The following is a 17,851-nucleotide window of genomic DNA, read 5'->3' on the forward strand; positions in this document are numbered from 1 at the left end:
GTGAGAAGACATGACCCAGATTTAGGATGGGTCTCCCAATCTTAAAAGACCCAATCCAGAGCCATCCCTCACAGGTGTGCCACTCGGCTTGGGTTTTCAGGTAATCCCAGGTGTAGACAGGCTGACATCCAAGAATGGCCATCACAGTAAGGGGAATGGGTGGAGCAACCGTGGCCAGTGCGTAAGGATGGGGCTCAGCATATTTATGTCCATTAAGAGACAGAGTTCAGCTGGGTGTGGTGGTGCATGCCTGTAATCCTGGCACTTGGAGTCTGGAGATAGGAAGATTAGGAGTTCAAGGTCATCTCCCATACATAGCGAATTCAAGGCCAGCCTGGGGTGATTGCAACTCAAGACCTACGTCCTCTTTAGAAGTGTCCAGCCTCTGAATGGCCTCATGGCCAATATGTCATCCTCCAAGCCAAGGCTATGTTTTCTTGATGGTGTCAGAGCTAACCGGACGGGCCGGTGATGCTGACTGACTGATAAGAACCCTCCAGCCCTCCCAGATGAAAACCACAAATGTTTATTTGTTCTGACTCTGCATGTTGATCAGTTGGACTCTCTTCCACAGCCAGAAGTTCCACATCCCTTGTGCTCTGGAACCCAGGTACTTCCTGGAATACTGTAGAGGCTGGGCCAGTTGTGGTGTCATGCACAGTGTCAGTCAGTCCCAGAACCCTAACTAGGGTCGATGAAGAAATGACAGAAACATGTGATGGAGAAGCCCCAGCACCTCCAGAAACTCAAAGCCCCCAGCACCCCTCAAAACTCAGTATGCTTAGTGGATACACAGCTGTCCGGGAAGGTGGGGTGTTGCATACAGATAAATGAAGAAGCAGGGTTATTGCATGCAGCTGAACAGGAAGGCATGTATAGCCAATCTCAGTAGGAGCAGGCTCTGCAGAGGAGCAGCCCTTAGGCCATAAACAGGGGGGAGCTGGGGAGAGAAAGCTGCAGTAGGCATATTCTGCTCCCTGTCAACTCACTTGGTCTCAAGGAAGGCTGAGTGTCACCCGGCATGGCTTTGCCACTCCCATGAGGCTCAGACCTTGGTTCTTGACAAGGCTTTCCAAGCAGTGCTTAGTCATTCAGACTCCACTGGCTCCCTACTGTGCGGGGAGCCCTGGTGAGTATCGGTCTACTCAGCTACCCCAAACTCTGCCAAGTTTGCACACTGTTTCCCATCTCACTTACCAGAGATGCCCCACCAGCCCAAGAGGTGTGTCAGGTCATGTGCTTGAAAGGCAGCAAGCCAGGAAGATTAATAGCAACCCCAGTCTCCAAGGACTCGAAAACTTAAAAGACAAAAAAAAACCCAAAAAAACCAAAAAAAACCACCCAAACTTCCCTTTCTGTCCAAGCATATGGATAGTCTGGTTTGAATTACTTGTGATTCAATAAGTTTTGAATTACCAAGTTCAAAACAATTGAGAGGAGAAAACTATCAATTTAGACAGAAAGTTTTGGCTTAGGGAACAAATGGTGCAACTGCAGATTATTCTTTTTTTTGGTTGAGATTTATGTATTTTTGTTTTATGTGTATTTGTGCTCCATGTGCCTGCAGTACTGGAGGAGGTCAGAAGATGGCGTCAGATTCCCGGGAATCTGGGCCTAGGATTAGGGACAGCGATAGATGGATGGCCGTGTGGGTGCTGGGAATTGAACCTGGGCACTCTAGAAGAGTAGCCAGTGCACGCTCCTAACCACTGAGCCATCTCTCCAGCCCCAAGTTACACATTATTGTTATCTGCTTAATAATACCATAATGCCTTTCCCCCCTCCTTTCTTCCCTCCCTCTGCCTTTCTCTTCCTCTTCTTTTTTTGAGACAGGTTTCCCTTTAGGTCTGACTGGTCTTGAACTCTCAGCAATCCTCCTCCTGCCTCTGTCTCTCTAGAGTTGGGATTCAACACCACAGTATTTCTTTACTTCCCTGAAGACTAGGAAGACTTTATTTATGGTTACCCTGTAATTCTTTTTTGTTTTTGTTTTTTGTTTTTTTTTTGTTTTGTTTTTTCAAGACACGGTTTCTCTGTGTAGCTCTGGCTGTCCTGGAACTCACTCTGTAGACCAGGCTGGCCTCGAAGTCAGAAATCCGCCTGCCTCTGCCTCCCAAGTGCTGGGATTACAGGGGTATGCCACCACTGCCTGGCTTTACCCTGTAATTAATTCTATAGTTTTGTTTGAATACCCAGTAACAAAATCTTGTGTTCCCAGACCCTTGGAGGCTGAGAGAATCCTGTGCCCAACAGTTTGAGGTTAGCCTGGACTACATGTGATGCCCTGCACCCCCTCCCCACTCCCCTAATTAGGATGGTGGCAACCCCAGCACTTGGGAGAGAGAAGCAGGAAGATTATGAATTCATGGTCACCCTTGGCTACATGTTAGGTTCAAGGCCAGTCTACCCTATGTGAGACCCTCTCTATTTTCTTCTTTGAGGATGCCTTTTACTGTTTATTTATGTGTGTTGTGTGTATTTTTGTGTGTGAGCATGTGTACATGATATGGTGGCTTTGGAAGCTGGACGAGGGCGTTAGGACCCAGAGAACAAGCCATTCTGAGCAGCCTGCCATGGGTGCAGAGAGCTGAACACAGGTCTCCAGGTGAACAGCAAGTGTTTTTAACTACTGAGCCGTTTCTTCAGCTCCTAAGATCAAGTCTCAAAAGTGTGTGTGTGCGTGCGTGCGCGCGTGTGTGTGTGCGCGCGTGTGCGTGTGCGTGTGCGTGCGCGTGCGTGTGCGTGTGCGTGTGCGTGTGCGTGCGTGTGTGTGTGTGTGTGTGTGTGCACAATTTCAAACCATGTGGAAATATGGATCATTGGTTCTAGTTACTAGCTAGGAACCCACTGGCCATAATCACTTGTCTTGATTTTTATACCCCTGAGATAAGTTCTCATTCCTGTTTTATATAGGAGAAAAACAAGAGACTGGGTTTGGGTTAAAGTTGCGCAGCCAACAAAACCCGTGTTATATTGTGTCCCTGTGTCGCCAGAGACAAGGTGCTCATTTTGAGCAATACTGTTCTGCCCCCTAGGGGCAGCAGGGTCACCTGGAGGTTAAGGAAGGGCATCTGCTCTGGAATTCTGGCAGTAGAGGCACTGACTGCAGTGGGTTGAGATTACAGAGGTCCCTCGGGAGTCCTAGCCAATGAACTTGGCTCTGGTTCAGGAAAGGCTGCCTAGACTAGGTTTTGCTTCAAGTCCTTGAAGTTGAGTCATTCTGTACTTTGAACATGTGCATGGGGAGGCCTCTGAGCCCTCCCTGCAACCCCCTGAGAGCAGATGTATGCACTCACATATACTTGAACACATATACTACATGCAACACACACACACACACACACACACACCACCACCACCACCACCACCACCAAAACATCTATTATTCGGCTCAAAGCTGGAAATTCCCAGCCATTCATTTGTATGTTTTTCTGTCTGACCTCGCCCTTCTGGGGAATGCAGAAGTGGAGCAGAGATTTAGGAGCTAAGGGGCTAAGGTGGAACGGCTGAGGCTGGCTACTGCCTTAGTTCCCTGATGACAGGGGTGGGAGGTTGGGGGATGGGGTGGGGGATGGAGGGTAGGGGGTGGGGGTGAAGGGTAAGGGGGGCTGGGGGTACAGTTATGGGGGAAAGGGGTGTACCTGTTGCAGTGGGCCCTAAAACCATGGCCAAATAGGAGGCAGAGGCAAAGGGAGAGGAGGAGGGGCTGTAGCTTAAGAGCACAAATCCCAGGACTACACTCCTGGGCTGAGGGCAGGGGGCTGAGGGGCTCAGGAGTCTGCACACTCACGAATCAATGTCCTTACCCCAGGACACCCACTCACTTACAGAAACAATGTGGAGCTGGGCATGGGGGGTCACACACTGCGGCACTTGGAAAGGTGAGGAGAGAGGGTAGACCATCAAGTTTTTGGTAAAGTTGCTCTGCCCCTTTATTTCTGCTGGTCTTCTTGCAGTGTAGGAAGAGGTCAGAGGAGATACCATCAAAGCCAGCTTGGGCCACTCGGGGATAGCTGGTCTCAAAACAAACAAACAAACAAACAAACAACAAACCCAAACCCCCAAAGCCTAATGACATCTTCCTTAGGATTTGAACTCTGCAGAAAGGCTTGGTCTCGTGCCAGTTCTGCAGGAGACGGGAACAAATCACACATCTTCAGGTCTGGGAACGAGCCAGGTGCTCTACCACTGAGCTGTGCCCCCGAGCCCGAGTTCACATACCCTTGGCGAACTTGACTGTTGGAAGAACTTGGCACATGGCCTGGCACGTGGAAACTAAGAAGAAAGAGTGGCTATTATCAGCACGATTGCATGGAGTTTCAGAATAACTACCTACCATTTCAAACTTGGAACTGGTAATGGGAATTGCTTTCACTAAGTCGAGCTTGCTAAACTGAAAGAGAAAACGAGAGGTCACGGGCGGCACTTTGAGGTCCCTGGGGAGCCCTGAACCCAGATCCAGGTTTCTCTACTCCCTTCCTCTTCCTGAACTGTTCAAGATGTCACCCACACCTCCAAGGATTCCAGCCAGGGAAAAACCTGGGGCAACGAACTGTGGTGATTTCTATTTGGATGTGGCAATCAGGTCAAGAGGATGCAGGTCTGCCTGAAGAGCTCCCCTCACTGCAGCTTTCACAGATGGACGTGGAGAGGCAGCCTCTCTCCTCCAGGAGCTGCTTCTGCTCCTGATGAAAGTGGGCAGGAAACGATGGGGCGAAGGAGGCCCCAGAAGAGAGGGAAGTGAGGTCATGGTCTGCCTTCCCTTGATGTGTTTTTGATAGAGACAGGGGCTCCAAAACAATGTCCTTACCCCAGGAAACCAAGAGGGTAGTGACAACAAATGGCACCTGATGGATCCCAGTGAGCCCAGAGAGCAGGAAATGATTGAGCTGCGCAGGACAACTGGTGCATAGGCTGTAACCCCGCTCCCATCCCCACCCGTCACCTGGGGAGAACATAGGCCTGCGGGGTCCTGTCTGAGTCACTGAGAGAATTTAGGAAATGAGTGTCCGTGGCCAACTTCCTGATTTTTAAATGCTGTCTCTAATTTTATTTTTGAAGATTTCCTGGGTGTCTGCCTGTGTGTGATGGTACCCGTAGAGGCTGGAGAGAGAGCATCAGATCCCCTGTGAGTCGCTTGATGTGGGTGCTGGCAACCAATCCTGTGTCTTCTACAAGAGCAGAAGGTGCTCTTAACTCTCTCCGACATCTCTCCAGCCCCTTGCTGCCTCCAATCTTAAAACTACAATGTAGACACTGATTCTAAGATGTTATTGATCGAAAGCTGTTCTGATATTTAATAACTGCAGAATATGTAACGCTAGGTAGCTACTCAAGAGGTTGAGGCAGGAGACCTGCCTGGGATACTAGCAGCCAACCATTGTACTGAGCAAGGAGTCCCCAATGGAGGACGGACTGGAAGAGCTGAAGGGGTTTACAGCCCCATGGGAAGAACAACGATGTTGGCCACCTAGATGCCCCAGGACTCCCAAGGACTAAACAATCAACCAAGGGGTATGCATGGTTCCAGCCAAAAATGTGGCAGAGGAAGGCCTTGTTGGGTATCAGTGGGAGGAGAGGTCCTTGGTCTGGTGAAGGCTCAACAGATGCCCCAACAAAGGGAAGGGGAGGTGGGAGTGTGTGTTGGGTGCAGGGGCATATACTTGGAGGCAGGGGGTGGGAGGAGGGGGTTGGGAGTTTTTGAGGAGGGGGGAAACCAGGAAAGGTTTTAGCATTTGAAATGTAAATGTAGATTATGTTCAATAAAAAAAAAGAAAAAAAGAAAAAGAAAAAGAAAAAAAAAGAGAGAGACCTGCCTGGGCCAGTCTGAGTAACTCAGACAATGAGTCAAAACAAAACATCAAAAAGAGAGCAGAGGCTGGGCAGTGGTGGCACATGCCCGAGGTCAGCCTGGTCTATAGAGTGAGTTCCAGGATAGCCAGGGCTACAGAGAAACCCTGTCTGGAAAAACAAAACAAAACAAAACAAAACAAAAACCCAGAAAAACAAAAGCAAAAAACCAAAAAAGAGAGCAGAGGGTGCAGGTGGGAGCACAGCACTTTGCCTAGCAGGCTTGAGGCCTGGGGTTATAACCTTACTCAAAAGGAAAAAACAAACAAACACCCTGCTAAGCCACCGATAGCAAAGTCAATCCCAACTCTAACGTCACACTGAGAAAAAAATGTCTATTTTAGACTTCATGAAAGATTGTATACCATAGGCTGGACCTGACCTGAGATAGCCCTGTGCTGGTTTCCATCTGCACGACTGTACGTAGCAGCTCTAAAGATGTATCCTGAAAAGCTGAAGGGCCACTGAGCAGCTCCCGCTTGGGTCCTATCAATGAGCTTCCTGGTTTCTTGACACGAGCTAGTCCCTCTTCATCTTCATAAGAGCCAGGAATGAGTAGAGACAGTGTAGAGGAAAATGTGGACACCATATAAGTCACAGTAACATCAGGGTGGTGGCTACTGGACCCTGAGTAGGACCCACAGAGATCCCAAGTCTTGCCAGACTAAGAGACCAGTCACACCCACATGCATAGTGGCCCAGAGAGGTAAAAGGTCGCCAGTATACACACAGAGAGAGGTAGCATAGAGCCAGGCAGGCCAGGGCCCAGTTCTCCGCACTCCCATCTGCAGGGCCTTCTGGGAAAATCCCTGCCTCCCTCCCCCATGCAAGTGACTTAGAGACAGGGTCTCAGAACCTGCCCCCTCTCCTCTTCCATTCACCACCACCCAACCCCTCCACCCCTGACCCCACTCAAGGCCTACCCCAGAGAAAAGTTCCTTTATTTGATTCACAAGACTTTAAAATTTTATTAGTAAAATACAAAATGGCACAGACATTGGTAATGATGCTTGGGAAAAAAAAAAAAAACCAACCTAAAGGATCAACCAACTCCTTCCAAAGTCCTCCTCAGATTGTTTTGGCCCACATTCTGCTGGGGGAGGGAGGAACCCTTGAAGGTTCCCCACCCAAGGAGCCAGGATAGAGTGTGCTCGGGCTGCTGCTCCTCAGGCCCTCAACTAGTACTCTGGAGCCAGGCCAGAGCCTCCCACAAGCTTCCCAGGAGGAGGGTCGCCAAGAAGTGGCTTCCTCACTCTGGGACAGAGCCAACTGTTCTGAGCTTCCAGGAGTGAGTCCCTGGCTTCTGGGTGAAGCTCCGAAGGTGACTAAGGTGACAGATTGGAGCTATTCAGAGCAGGGTGGGGAGAGCTGCCCCCCCCCAGGGGCGTGGCCTGCCGGTTCAGCTCCCGCTGCTCCTTGGTTCAGCAGTCACTTTGTGCCCAGGGCAGAGTCCCTTCCAGGAAACTTCACAGGGCGCTCGGAGAATGTTATGGGAGTTCTGGCCCTGCCTGCGGTGGGGCAAAGGTGAGACCGTGGCATGAACAGCGCTCTCAGAAGTAGGAAAAGACCCTGGCAGACTCTAATGATTCTGGACCGTGCGAGTACACACACACGCACAGGTTCCTAAACTGAAACTGGGTCTGTGGCCACTCCAGGGGTTGACCCTGGATCCTCTGCCTCCCAGGGGCGTGTCCTAATCTTTCTAATGTGGCTTGCTCTTCAGGCCTTGCAGACCTTGTGACTGTCACCTTGGTGCATGGGGGAGGGGTGCCGAGTGAGAGCACAGGGGAGCCTTCTGAGTTGGCCTCTGTTCCTGCAAGTCTCCAACTCAGCCTCCATTTGGGGGCCTACAGGGTAGGATCTGTTCTCTCAAGCCAGCCCTTGCCAGCCCTCAGAGTCACAGGGTACAAAAGCGTCAGTCCAGTGGAATGGCAGTGACTGTTAGTGTTGATAAGGGCTGGGGTTGTATCCAGGAATGGGAACAGCCTCAGAGAAAGTGATGATGTCAGGGCCATAGGTTATTGCCAGCTCTGGGCCACGTTTCTTTTCTTTTACAGGTGGGGCACTTTGTTGTGCCAGTAGCCGAGTGGGGACCAGACCCTTCCTTCAGACGCAGCATGCCTTCACAGCACATCAAAGTCTGGGGAGGACCACTTTAAACCCTCACACAAGCTCATCTCCCTTCCCAGAGAGCTCCAGAAAACACAGCATTAACCTCATGCAAGAAAAGACACAACGCGGTGTTGATGGTTGGTGATGGTGGTGCGCTCTGTACAGGGGATAGGGAGACACAGGGCAGATAGCACCGCAGCTGGCCGGGGAGGAGGGCTGGAGACACAGCAAAGCCAGGAGACACAAGGAGGTCAGGGGAACAGGCAGATAGGCCTGGCCTGCTGCTTGTGAGATGGGTGGACCACGGTGCGCACAGGAAACAGGTGTCGCGGGGGCTGGGAATCCAATAAATAGTTGTTCACTCGAGTTGGGATGTCAAGGGCCCCTCTAACCAGCCAGCAGCAGAGGATTCTTTCAAATACAGGAGAGCTGGAAGGTCACCTGTTCTGTCTCTGATAAGTGAATAATGGTCTAGGGTGGCCTCCAGGGCCACACCTTCAGGGGAGGGGTTTGGAGCCCATGGCCCCTGGAGGATCCAGCGTCTCCATTCCCATTTTCCCAGCGTGGATGAAGGTGGGTATGAGGATGGGGGTCCCCAGACAGCTGTCTGAATCACACTCTGGACACAGGCAGGCAAGCAGGCAGCTCACACTGGCACCAGGACATATGAGTTGCTGCCACAGCTACGAGGGACGTAGCGGAGGCCTTCTACCATCTCCCCCGCCATTTTGCGAGGACAGCCCTGGAGGCTCTGGTAAGCAAACATGGCTACCCCCAGACAAAAGAGTAGACCAAGAAAGGCCAGTAGCCCTACTGCCTGCCTCCGGGTGGCTGCCTGGGAGTCGGGGACAGGGGTGATAAGCACACTCAGTTTCTGGGGATCTGCAGTGGCATGAATGGGTTCCTCTACCTTCGGAGCCTGGCTGCCCGAGGCCACCAGCTCTGGGCTGGGGGTCTCTTCAGAGGAGATGGGAGCCACTGAGGGGTGGACTGTGTTGTCAGGCCCCCTGTCCTGGAAAATATCAGTATGCACTGGGTTTATCTCCTCAGACCCTAGAGACTTCTCTGGACTTGGGTCCTGTTCCTGGACCCATGGGAGCTGGCTTTCAGACCCAACATTCTCCTCTGGGGTTGAATGTGAAGTGGTGGATACCTGAGGGGATAGGGCTGCGGTAGGGGGGGACTCGGTAGCTTTTTCTTCAGTCCAGACGTTAGATCCAGATTGGTAGACAGCAGAACTCTGCCAAATGGTGGTAGAGATGGCAGCCACCTCAAAACTTGCAGTGCTCTGAGGCTTGGCAGTAAGCCCCGCATCCTGAGCCTCGGAAGTTGAGGGAGATGATCCAGTCACTGCCGCTGGCGGCTCTTGGGAAGTCCCCATGGGCCTCCGGGCCTCCTGGGAAATAGTAGTCGGCTCCAAAGCAAGGTCTTCCACGGTGGATGATTCAGGCTTTGCCAGGGCAGATGGGGACAGTCCCCTGGTGGCCGAGGTGATCCCAGGTGTCACATTGTCCACCCGCTTCTCAAACTTGCCGCCATTTTTAGTCAGGGCAGCGGTCTGGTGGTCCAGATGCTTCATGGCGTCTTGGACCCATTTCTCCTTTGGGTCAGCACAGAAGTATCTGTGCTGTCTTGTCTCCAGGCTATAAAGAAAACAGGGGGCTGGTGATGCCCAGATTCTAGACAGCCGGGCTGCTGTGGTGTGGGGGGTACAGCTCGCATGCTCTGCAGGCAAGTTGGCCGGACTTGCAAGCATGAGGCTGGGGGCCACTCCATCCCCTATGTCTCCTAGTCCTTAGCTAAGACACAAATGCCTGTGGTCTGGAGGGGAACCCTCCACCCAAGATGAACTGAGGCAGTCAACATTCAGCCTGAGGGACTTTCCCTTTCAAAACCAGGAAAGTCCCAGGCAAATGAGGATCCTACTTCGGTGATATTGTTAAGCAAAATAAAGAGAAAGTGAGAAAATGCCTTGTCAGAGGTGGGGTTGTAAGATTTAGAAGTAACCACGTGTTAACCACATCACTGCTATCAAGGGGCCCTGGGCTCTGGTCTCCTGGGGATGCTACAGGCGTTCTCTGACACCAGGTATGTGACAAGGTGGGCTTTCTTCATCTGGAAAGATCCTATGCACAAGTTCCCAATCCCATGGTGAGAGCTGCCCTCTGGAGCCGAACTTCCTTCTCTAGGGTTTGTGCTTTGGCTGCAGCAGCTTCTCAGAGCCAACGCCAAGCAGTATCCTCACTGGGATCTTGAGTGTGGTTTCTGTCTAGAGCTTCCCATGAGGCTGTCCATGACGGCTTTGTCCCCAACAGTCAGCTCAGAGCTGACTGGAGCCCACAGTCCATGCCCACAGCCTCTGCGGCTCACACACAGTCTACACGGAAGCCATCATACATTCAGCTAACTCTGCCATGCTAACGCTCTTTAACATGTGGAAAAATGAGGTTGACAGATATAGCGTGCCCAACTGGGGTAGGCTGGGAGGCTGTGGCACTCCCAAGGGTTCCAGGTTACCTCTTCTGCTTTCTCTAGAAGAGAGAGGCAAGGGTTTGGGGGTATCTGGAAGAAGCAGTCCTTGCTGGGGAAGCAGAGCGAGCAGGCAGGAATGCACTTTGAACCTTACTCCTTCGGGGAGCAGTCTAGGGGACAGGAAACACTGCACTTCCGCCGGCAGAGCCCTAGTTAAAAAGGACACTGATCATTTCCTGCATGGTTGACGCTGCTCAAGGGGCCACCATCAGTGCTGGGGAAGGGACTCAGGACTGAGCAAACGGGTGGTACTCACCACGTGCCCCAGAAGGAACAAGGGACGGGACCCAGGGCTCCGAGGCCCTGCTTCTCTGTCACCTGGTGATGGTCATCCTTGTGTCTTCCAAGTGTTTAGCCAACCATTCTAGCTCCTCCATCTCCTCTCACCCTCCTGCTACCCATCTCCGGCTGGAGTCTGGATCCTGCCTTGGTAGGCCACTTCCCTCAACCTCCCCGTGGGATCTAGTGGGCCGAGGGGAGGATCCATCCTGGGTGCTACCCTGGACCACAGTGGGCCATCCAGGAAGTCATTTCTCACCTCTGTTGTTTACCACTGATCTTAAGTTCAGTGAGGTAGCCTGGAACAAGGCCCACACTTGATAAGGCCTTTGGCGGGCAGCCCAGGGTGAGGCAGGGAGGGGGGCTGGGATGTCCCAGGGCCTTCGGGGGTCGAGAGTGATACCTACACAATAGCACGCTTGCCGCAGGACTCCTGGTTCGGCTGATAGTGGATGAGTAAAGCCACCGGGATTTGTGAGGTCATCTTGTTGCACGTGATGTTGCATTTCGTCATGCCGAGGTGTTGACCTGAGTCCACAGAGGCCCGCAGTCAGTAAGACCCTTTTCAGCCTCTCCTAGCTATACTCCCAAGCCAGAGCCCACATCTGACCCAACCCTTGATAACCTGCCAGACAGCAAGTCTCAGCCTCTGGGGCTGTTTTGGACTGATAAAAATTAACCTTTATTTATAAATCTCCTTTTACCTGAAACCTAGGAAGCATTTAGTTTTGTTGTTGTTGTTATTATTATTATTAATTTAATTAATTAATTTTTGCTGTCCTGGAACTCATTATCATACTGGCCTTGAACTCGCCAAGATCTGCCTGCCTCTGCCTCCCAAGTGCTGGAATTAAGGGTGTGGGCCACAACTCCCGGCCTGGAAACATTTGATTTTTAAAATGAAGTCGTAGCCAGGGAAAGGAATCTCAGGGAACACAGATCTTCCCATCATCACTTGACCTAAATGTGATGGAGTGGCCCCCCGCTCCTCAGGCCCTGTCCCACCCTTCTGGCCTTGTCTGCCTGCTCATCCCTGTCTTTGGCACATAAGTTAACCGCTCAGCAATCCCCCTCCACATGCCTCCTCCTCCACACACTTGTGATCAGGTACATGGAACGGGTAAGGAAGGTCCCATGTTGAACAGGAGAGCTCACCTTCCTGGGAAGTGTGTGAGTGTCTGCTAAGCAGGTTCACCTGTGTTCTGCAGAATGAATTTGGGCTAAGGAGTGCGGGAGAAAAGGTGGGGGCTCAGTTGGGGGCAAGAACATGCAGATAGCTGCGTAGCAGAATCCCCTGGACAAGGATTTCTGTGAGTATATAAACCCAGTTATTTGATATAAACATTTAACATTTTATTATTATTATTTTTTGCATTCCATTTCTATCAATCTGTGTTGTCTAAACCAGTCATTCTCAATCCATCTAATGCTGCCGCCTTTGATACAGTTCCTCACATGGTGGTGATCCTTGACCATAAAATTATTTTTGTTGCTTCTTCATAACTGCAATTTTGCTGCTGTTATGAATCATGATGTATGAATCTGATATGCAAGTGGTCTTAGGTGACCCCTGTGAAAGGGTCATTTGACCTCCAAGACATTACAACCCACGGGTGAAAACCTCTGCTTTAAATCTCCAGCAGTGTGTCCTGTCATCAGGCCCAGTGTAAACTCATGGAAAATGGGGAGGGGGGGTGAAGAGCTTGGGTTCTAGATCTGGCTAAAGGCTATGCCGAACATCTAGAACCCAAGAGTCCCCAGGAAGTAGCGTGGAGACATCTCAGCTTTTAGAACTTGGGAGCCTAGTTGCTCTTTGGCTCCACTAAGACACACTGCTTGTGCACAATACTTACACACATGCATGTGCAAACATGCTCCATCCCATCAAGAATGACGGAGCTCAGGAATACAGTGGCGTGTATGAGTTTGTGCTCAATACGACCCCTAAAAAGAGAACTAGCCAAAGCTAGCACTTTGCTAGCTTTGCTAACCAACTCCTTGTCCCATCACCTCCTGGCCCTGGGCCACCTCACCTTGTGGGAAGGGAAGCTTGGGCTATAGGTTTGAGCTGGGTCATCAATAGGCTAGTCCTAGTAGCTCCTGACCTCATTAACTGAATTACAGTGCTGTCTTCTCTCCCCCAAGAACTAGGATATGAAAATCACAGTTCGGGGCTGGGGAGATGGTTCAGTAGCTAAAGTATTTGCCACACACGCTTGAGGACCTGGGTTTGATTCCCCAGAACCTATGTTAAAAAACAACAACAACAAAAACAACATGCATGGTAGTGTGTGCTTGTAGTCCCAACACTGGAGAAGCAGAGATAGGCGGGTCCACAAGGGCTCATTAGCCAGTCAGTAGAGACCAGTCAGTGAGCTCCAGATCCCAGGGAAGAAACTCTGTCTCAAAAAACAAAGTGGTAGGAGCTGGAGAGATGGCTCAGCAGTTAAGAGCACCGACTGCTCTTCCGAAGGTCCTGAGTTCAAATCCCAGCAACTACGTGGTGGCTCACAACCATCCGTAATGAGATCTGATGCCCTCTTCTGGTGTGTCTAAAGACAGCTACAGCATACTTACATATAATAATAAATCTTTGTGCTAGAATGAGTGGGGCCAGCATAAGCAGAGGTCCTGAGTTCAGTTCCCAACAACCACATGATGGCTCACAACCATCTGTACAGTTACAGTGTACTCATATACATAAAATAAATAAATAAATCTTTAAAAAAAAAACAAAAAAAGCAAAGTGGTAGTAGTTCCTGAGGAACTACACTGGGATTGATCTCTGCTCCCCCAGACTCCTGCAAATTACAGTACAGACGTGTTACCCTCCTCCATTCCCCAGGAGACCTAAGAATAGCTCAGCTGTATCCCTGCTCCCCAAGTCCCTGGTGAGGGTAGCTTGGTGGCCACTCCTGCCTGGGCCCGGCAGATATCTTCCTGGAGAAATCATGGGATGATCTGAGATAGAAGGTTGTGTGGCAAGGAAGACCCCCCCAACATGGGCACTCATAAAAGAAGTAATATTTCAATCTACTTATCTTCCTTTAGATATATCTGCCTGCCCACCCTTCCACCTCTGTTTCCATTTATTTATCCATTCATCCATCTGACCATTCGTCCATCCATCCATCTTTCTATCCTCCTACTTACCTTCCTCCTAGCTGCCTTCTTCTTGGTCCTACTTATCCTCTCCCATCCATCTACCCACCCTACTCACCCACCTGTCTGTCTGTCACACTTTCAAAGTCTCACCCACCCATCAATTTCTTTTCACCAACTGCCAGTTACTAATCCACTCACCAGTCATCCATGCACCCATCAATGCATGTATGCATCCATCTACCCATCCATCTATCCAGTCATCCATGCATACATCCATGTATCCATCCATCCATGTATCCATCCATCCATGTATCCATCCATCCATCCATCCATCCATCTATCCATCCATCTAGTGGATGTATGCATCCATCCATCTATCCAGTCATCCATGCATACATTCATGTATCCATCCATCCATGTATCCATCCATCCATGTATCCATTCATCCATCCATCCATCCATCCATCCACCCATCCATCCATCATCCATCCATCTATCCATCCATCCATCCATCCATCCATCCATCCATCCATTTCCTAAGTCAGTCAGCATTGGCTTGCATTATTTCTGAGTATATATACAGCTGCAGCCCTTTGTCTTTAACCCTGAGTGCTTCCTCCTGCAGATGCTGGTGTTTGGAGTGATCACTGCTTACCGAGGCAACCAAGTGCTGGCTCCTCCTTCTTGCCAGGCTCTGAGCTGGGTGCTGTGAGGCTTGCAGGGTTAGGGGGGATGTGAGGTGGTGGGAGTGGCATGGAATGGGAGGGGGGTGTAAATGGGGCCTGTCTCTGCCTTCAGAAGGGTCCTGGATCTATGGGCAGGGAAGATACAAATGATGAGGAGGAGGGTTGAGCACCCACTGTGTTTCAGATCCTGTGCTCAGCACACACACACATCTGCTCAATAAGAGCAGTAATAAGTAAGAGAGTTAATAAAACTCCCGATCCCTGCAAAAGGCACATTGTTATCCTCTTCTTATAGATGAATGCAGAAGCTGAAAAAATCAGAGGGTTCAGTCACTTGCCACTGTCAGCACAGTCTACTGTTTGTGGCAGAGCTGGTTTTCTTCCTAGACGCTACAGTTGCATAATCCTGGTAAAGCCTCGCAGTCTGGCCATTCACAAACACCCTCGGATTTACAGGAACGAGAGATAGCGTTCAAATGCAAGGAATAAGCAGGGGAGGCTTCCTGGAGGAAGCATGCTTCCAGTTGTCCCTAAAAGACTGCTCAAGATGCACTGGGCGGGCCCTGGAGTGGCTTTTCTCAATGGCCGCACGGTTCACATTTTGTTGTTGTTGTTGTTGTGGGGGCTGAAGCTGTGCACTCTATACCAGGAGCTGAAAATATTGGGACATTTGTAATAACAACAACAACAACAACAACAAAAAATGTCTCCGGAAATTGCCAAATATTCCCTGAGAGGACTATCACCCCATAGAAAGCTTATCCACTCCCCAACCTTCTTCCCACAGAAAATGTCAACATTATGTAGGCATGGAACATCACATTTCCCATAGGCCCCTCCCAGGAGGCTGAGACAGGAGGAGAGCTATGTGGAAAGACCCTGTCTCAGAAACAAAACAAAAACCAAGCAAACAACACAAGTTAAGCCACCCCTCCCTTCCTGTGCTTTTTCCTTCTAACAGACCCAATGGCTTACTGATTTGTGTGTGTGTGTGTGTGTGTGTGTACTGCAGCCAAATTTCAGCACCCTGAGAGCTGGACTCCACAGCCCCTTTATTCCCTGCTGTGGCCCCAGCACCCAGAAATCTGCTACACGGCAGGTGTCCGGCTTGCTTTTGCTGAATGAATGCAAACAGAAGTGCATCTAAAACCTCGACCAACAGAGACGTGGGGCGGGGGGAGCTTCTAATTAAATCCATGGGGCCCTCGATCTGACGCTGGAGCTGTCCGCCTCCGACCCCCTCCACCCCCACTGAGGATGGGGGAAGCAGGCTGTTACAGCTGAAAGCAGATCTTTCTTTTTTTCTTTTCTCTTTCTTGCTGAGACTTGAGTGGGAGTGAATGCGTCAGTGCTGGAGAGAGCAGCCTTCCCTGCTCTAACTTGCATTTGCCGGTTTGTTACATAAAGCGCTGAGCGATCGCCTGACACAGCCCTGCAGACCCACATTTGGGGACTGACGCAGACGCCCTGCACCAGCCACGCACCAGCCTGCAGCAGCCCTAAAGCCTGAGACCCCCCTGCTGGGGGAGCTCCAGGGTGAACCTCATTCAAGGGGAGAAGAAACCGGGGTCCACTGGGGTTGCATCATGCTCGCTGTCTCCCGCAGCACCCATGATTAAGGTCCTCAGACTTCAAACATTCTGGGTTTCCTTTCCAGCCTTGCCTAGGATTTCCCTGTCTGCTTAGTGAAAGTGATACCCACCACCTTGACCACATACACTTTCCAAAATGCCTCCCTAAGACACTGGAGCCTTCTCACCAGTGAGGCAATGAATGGATACAACAGTTAAGACCAGAGAAGTCAAGATCCTACTCCAGGACACACAGGGAGGTGATGGTGAAGCAACCTCCATCTGATTCCTACTTCCCAGCATTCACTGTCTCCGAATATCTCTGGCATGAGGACCCGGGCTCAGACAGCACAAAACCAGGCACAATTTTATCCTACCGCCCCCACTCCCACCCACTCACCCACCCAGCTCCCTGTGGCTGGTGATTTAGTTCCATGGAGATATCCTGGAAGCTGGGGGTTGGCTCTTCTTCCAGTTTCACTGCCCTAAGGCAGAGTGCCACCTTCTCTGAGCATCGACCTGCTAAATAGTCTCAGCCCTTCTGAGGATGGAGCTCTGGAGGGTCACGGAGGTGGAATGGCTAACTGAGACGGTGGGCAAGGCCATTGGTCTCTCCTCCGTTAAGTCCCTGGGCATCACCCTGAGTCCTGGTTGAGCATCCTCAAACAGATCCCTATCCTAGGGTCTCCATCTTTCCTACGTTCCTAGGAATGTCTACATCTTGTACTACCAGGTAGTGGACTCCAAGGAAGCAAGTCTGTGGAGATAAAATATTTTCTAAGCTGGGTTCGGAGGAAGTGGCCAGGATGATGGGGAAGACACAGGCACAGAGAGGACAAGCAGTGCGCCTGTACAAGATACAAGCTCCATCCGTGCTCTGCAGTGACCTTGACCTTAACTATTCCTGAGTGGGGAAAGTCCTACCTAGTCCCTGGCTCCGGGCCAGGGCTTATACAGGTTATAGTTAACCTCAGTAGGAAGAACCAGGTCTTGTCCGTCAGCCAGGAGCCTGCTCTGGATACTCCCAGCCCACACTCTCCTTCCTACACTCCCACAGACCCTCCGAGGTGTCTCCCCGACTCCCACCCCAGTAGCCACTGGGATAGCTGGGACTAGCAGGGGCCTATTTTCCCCAGGGAGAAGCAGTCTGCCCCCACCCCCTAACCCCCCAACATACCCTTCCTTTCTTCCCCAGGAAGGGTCGGGACCCACTCACCCGCCAGCAGGGTACACAGATGGAAGAACGCGGCCAGAAGCAGCAGCCACGCGAGAGGCGAGGAAGCCATGGCTGGAGTGCAGGAATTCTGCGGGCCAGGAGGCTGGGCCGTGTCGCAGCTCCGAGTAGTCAGTCACTCACCGCTGGCCTCCTCGGTTGCTTTTTATAATGGGCTGGCAGCCTCCGCCCCCGGCGCCCGCAGTAGGAGGCGGTGGGAGGGGAGAGGAAGAGCCTGTAGCTGCGCTGGATTCCTCCCAGGTTGCCAGGGAACCAGTTGCACTCCTGCGCTGGGCTCCGCTGGGGGAGCGGAGCGGCAGGAACCTGGTGGGTTAGCAGGGTTACCGTCTCTGGAGAACCTAGGTCTTGTCAAATTGAGCCAGGGGCGTGCAGAGCGCTGGTCCCCACCAGGCCGGATCTGCCAAGCCCTTACTTGATCTGGGGGTAGATGGGGTCTTTCGCCCATGTGATGCAGAAACCTCCACCATTCACCCCTTAAAAAC

At 51.2% G+C, this 17,851-nt stretch overlaps 1 protein-coding gene across 1 annotated transcript; it reads right to left on the reverse strand.

The window, feature by feature from the left end:
* Positions 1-6,806: 6,806 nt before the first annotated feature.
* Positions 6,807-17,546, reverse strand: Cx3cl1 (C-X3-C motif chemokine ligand 1). The gene is made up of 3 exons (XM_052167157.1): positions 17,352-17,546; positions 11,181-11,301; positions 6,807-9,605 (listed from the first exon to the last, which is right to left on the reverse strand). Exons 1-3 carry the CDS (start codon positions 17,419-17,421, stop codon positions 8,609-8,611), a joined length of 1,188 nt encoding a protein of 395 aa, XP_052023117.1. The 5' UTR covers positions 17,422-17,546; the 3' UTR covers positions 6,807-8,608.
* Between the last annotated feature and the right edge of the window lie 305 nt (positions 17,547-17,851).

This window comes from Apodemus sylvaticus, chromosome 21, assembly GCF_947179515.1.
Source record: "Apodemus sylvaticus chromosome 21, mApoSyl1.1, whole genome shotgun sequence".
NCBI classification, from domain to species: domain Eukaryota; kingdom Metazoa; phylum Chordata; class Mammalia; order Rodentia; family Muridae; genus Apodemus; species Apodemus sylvaticus.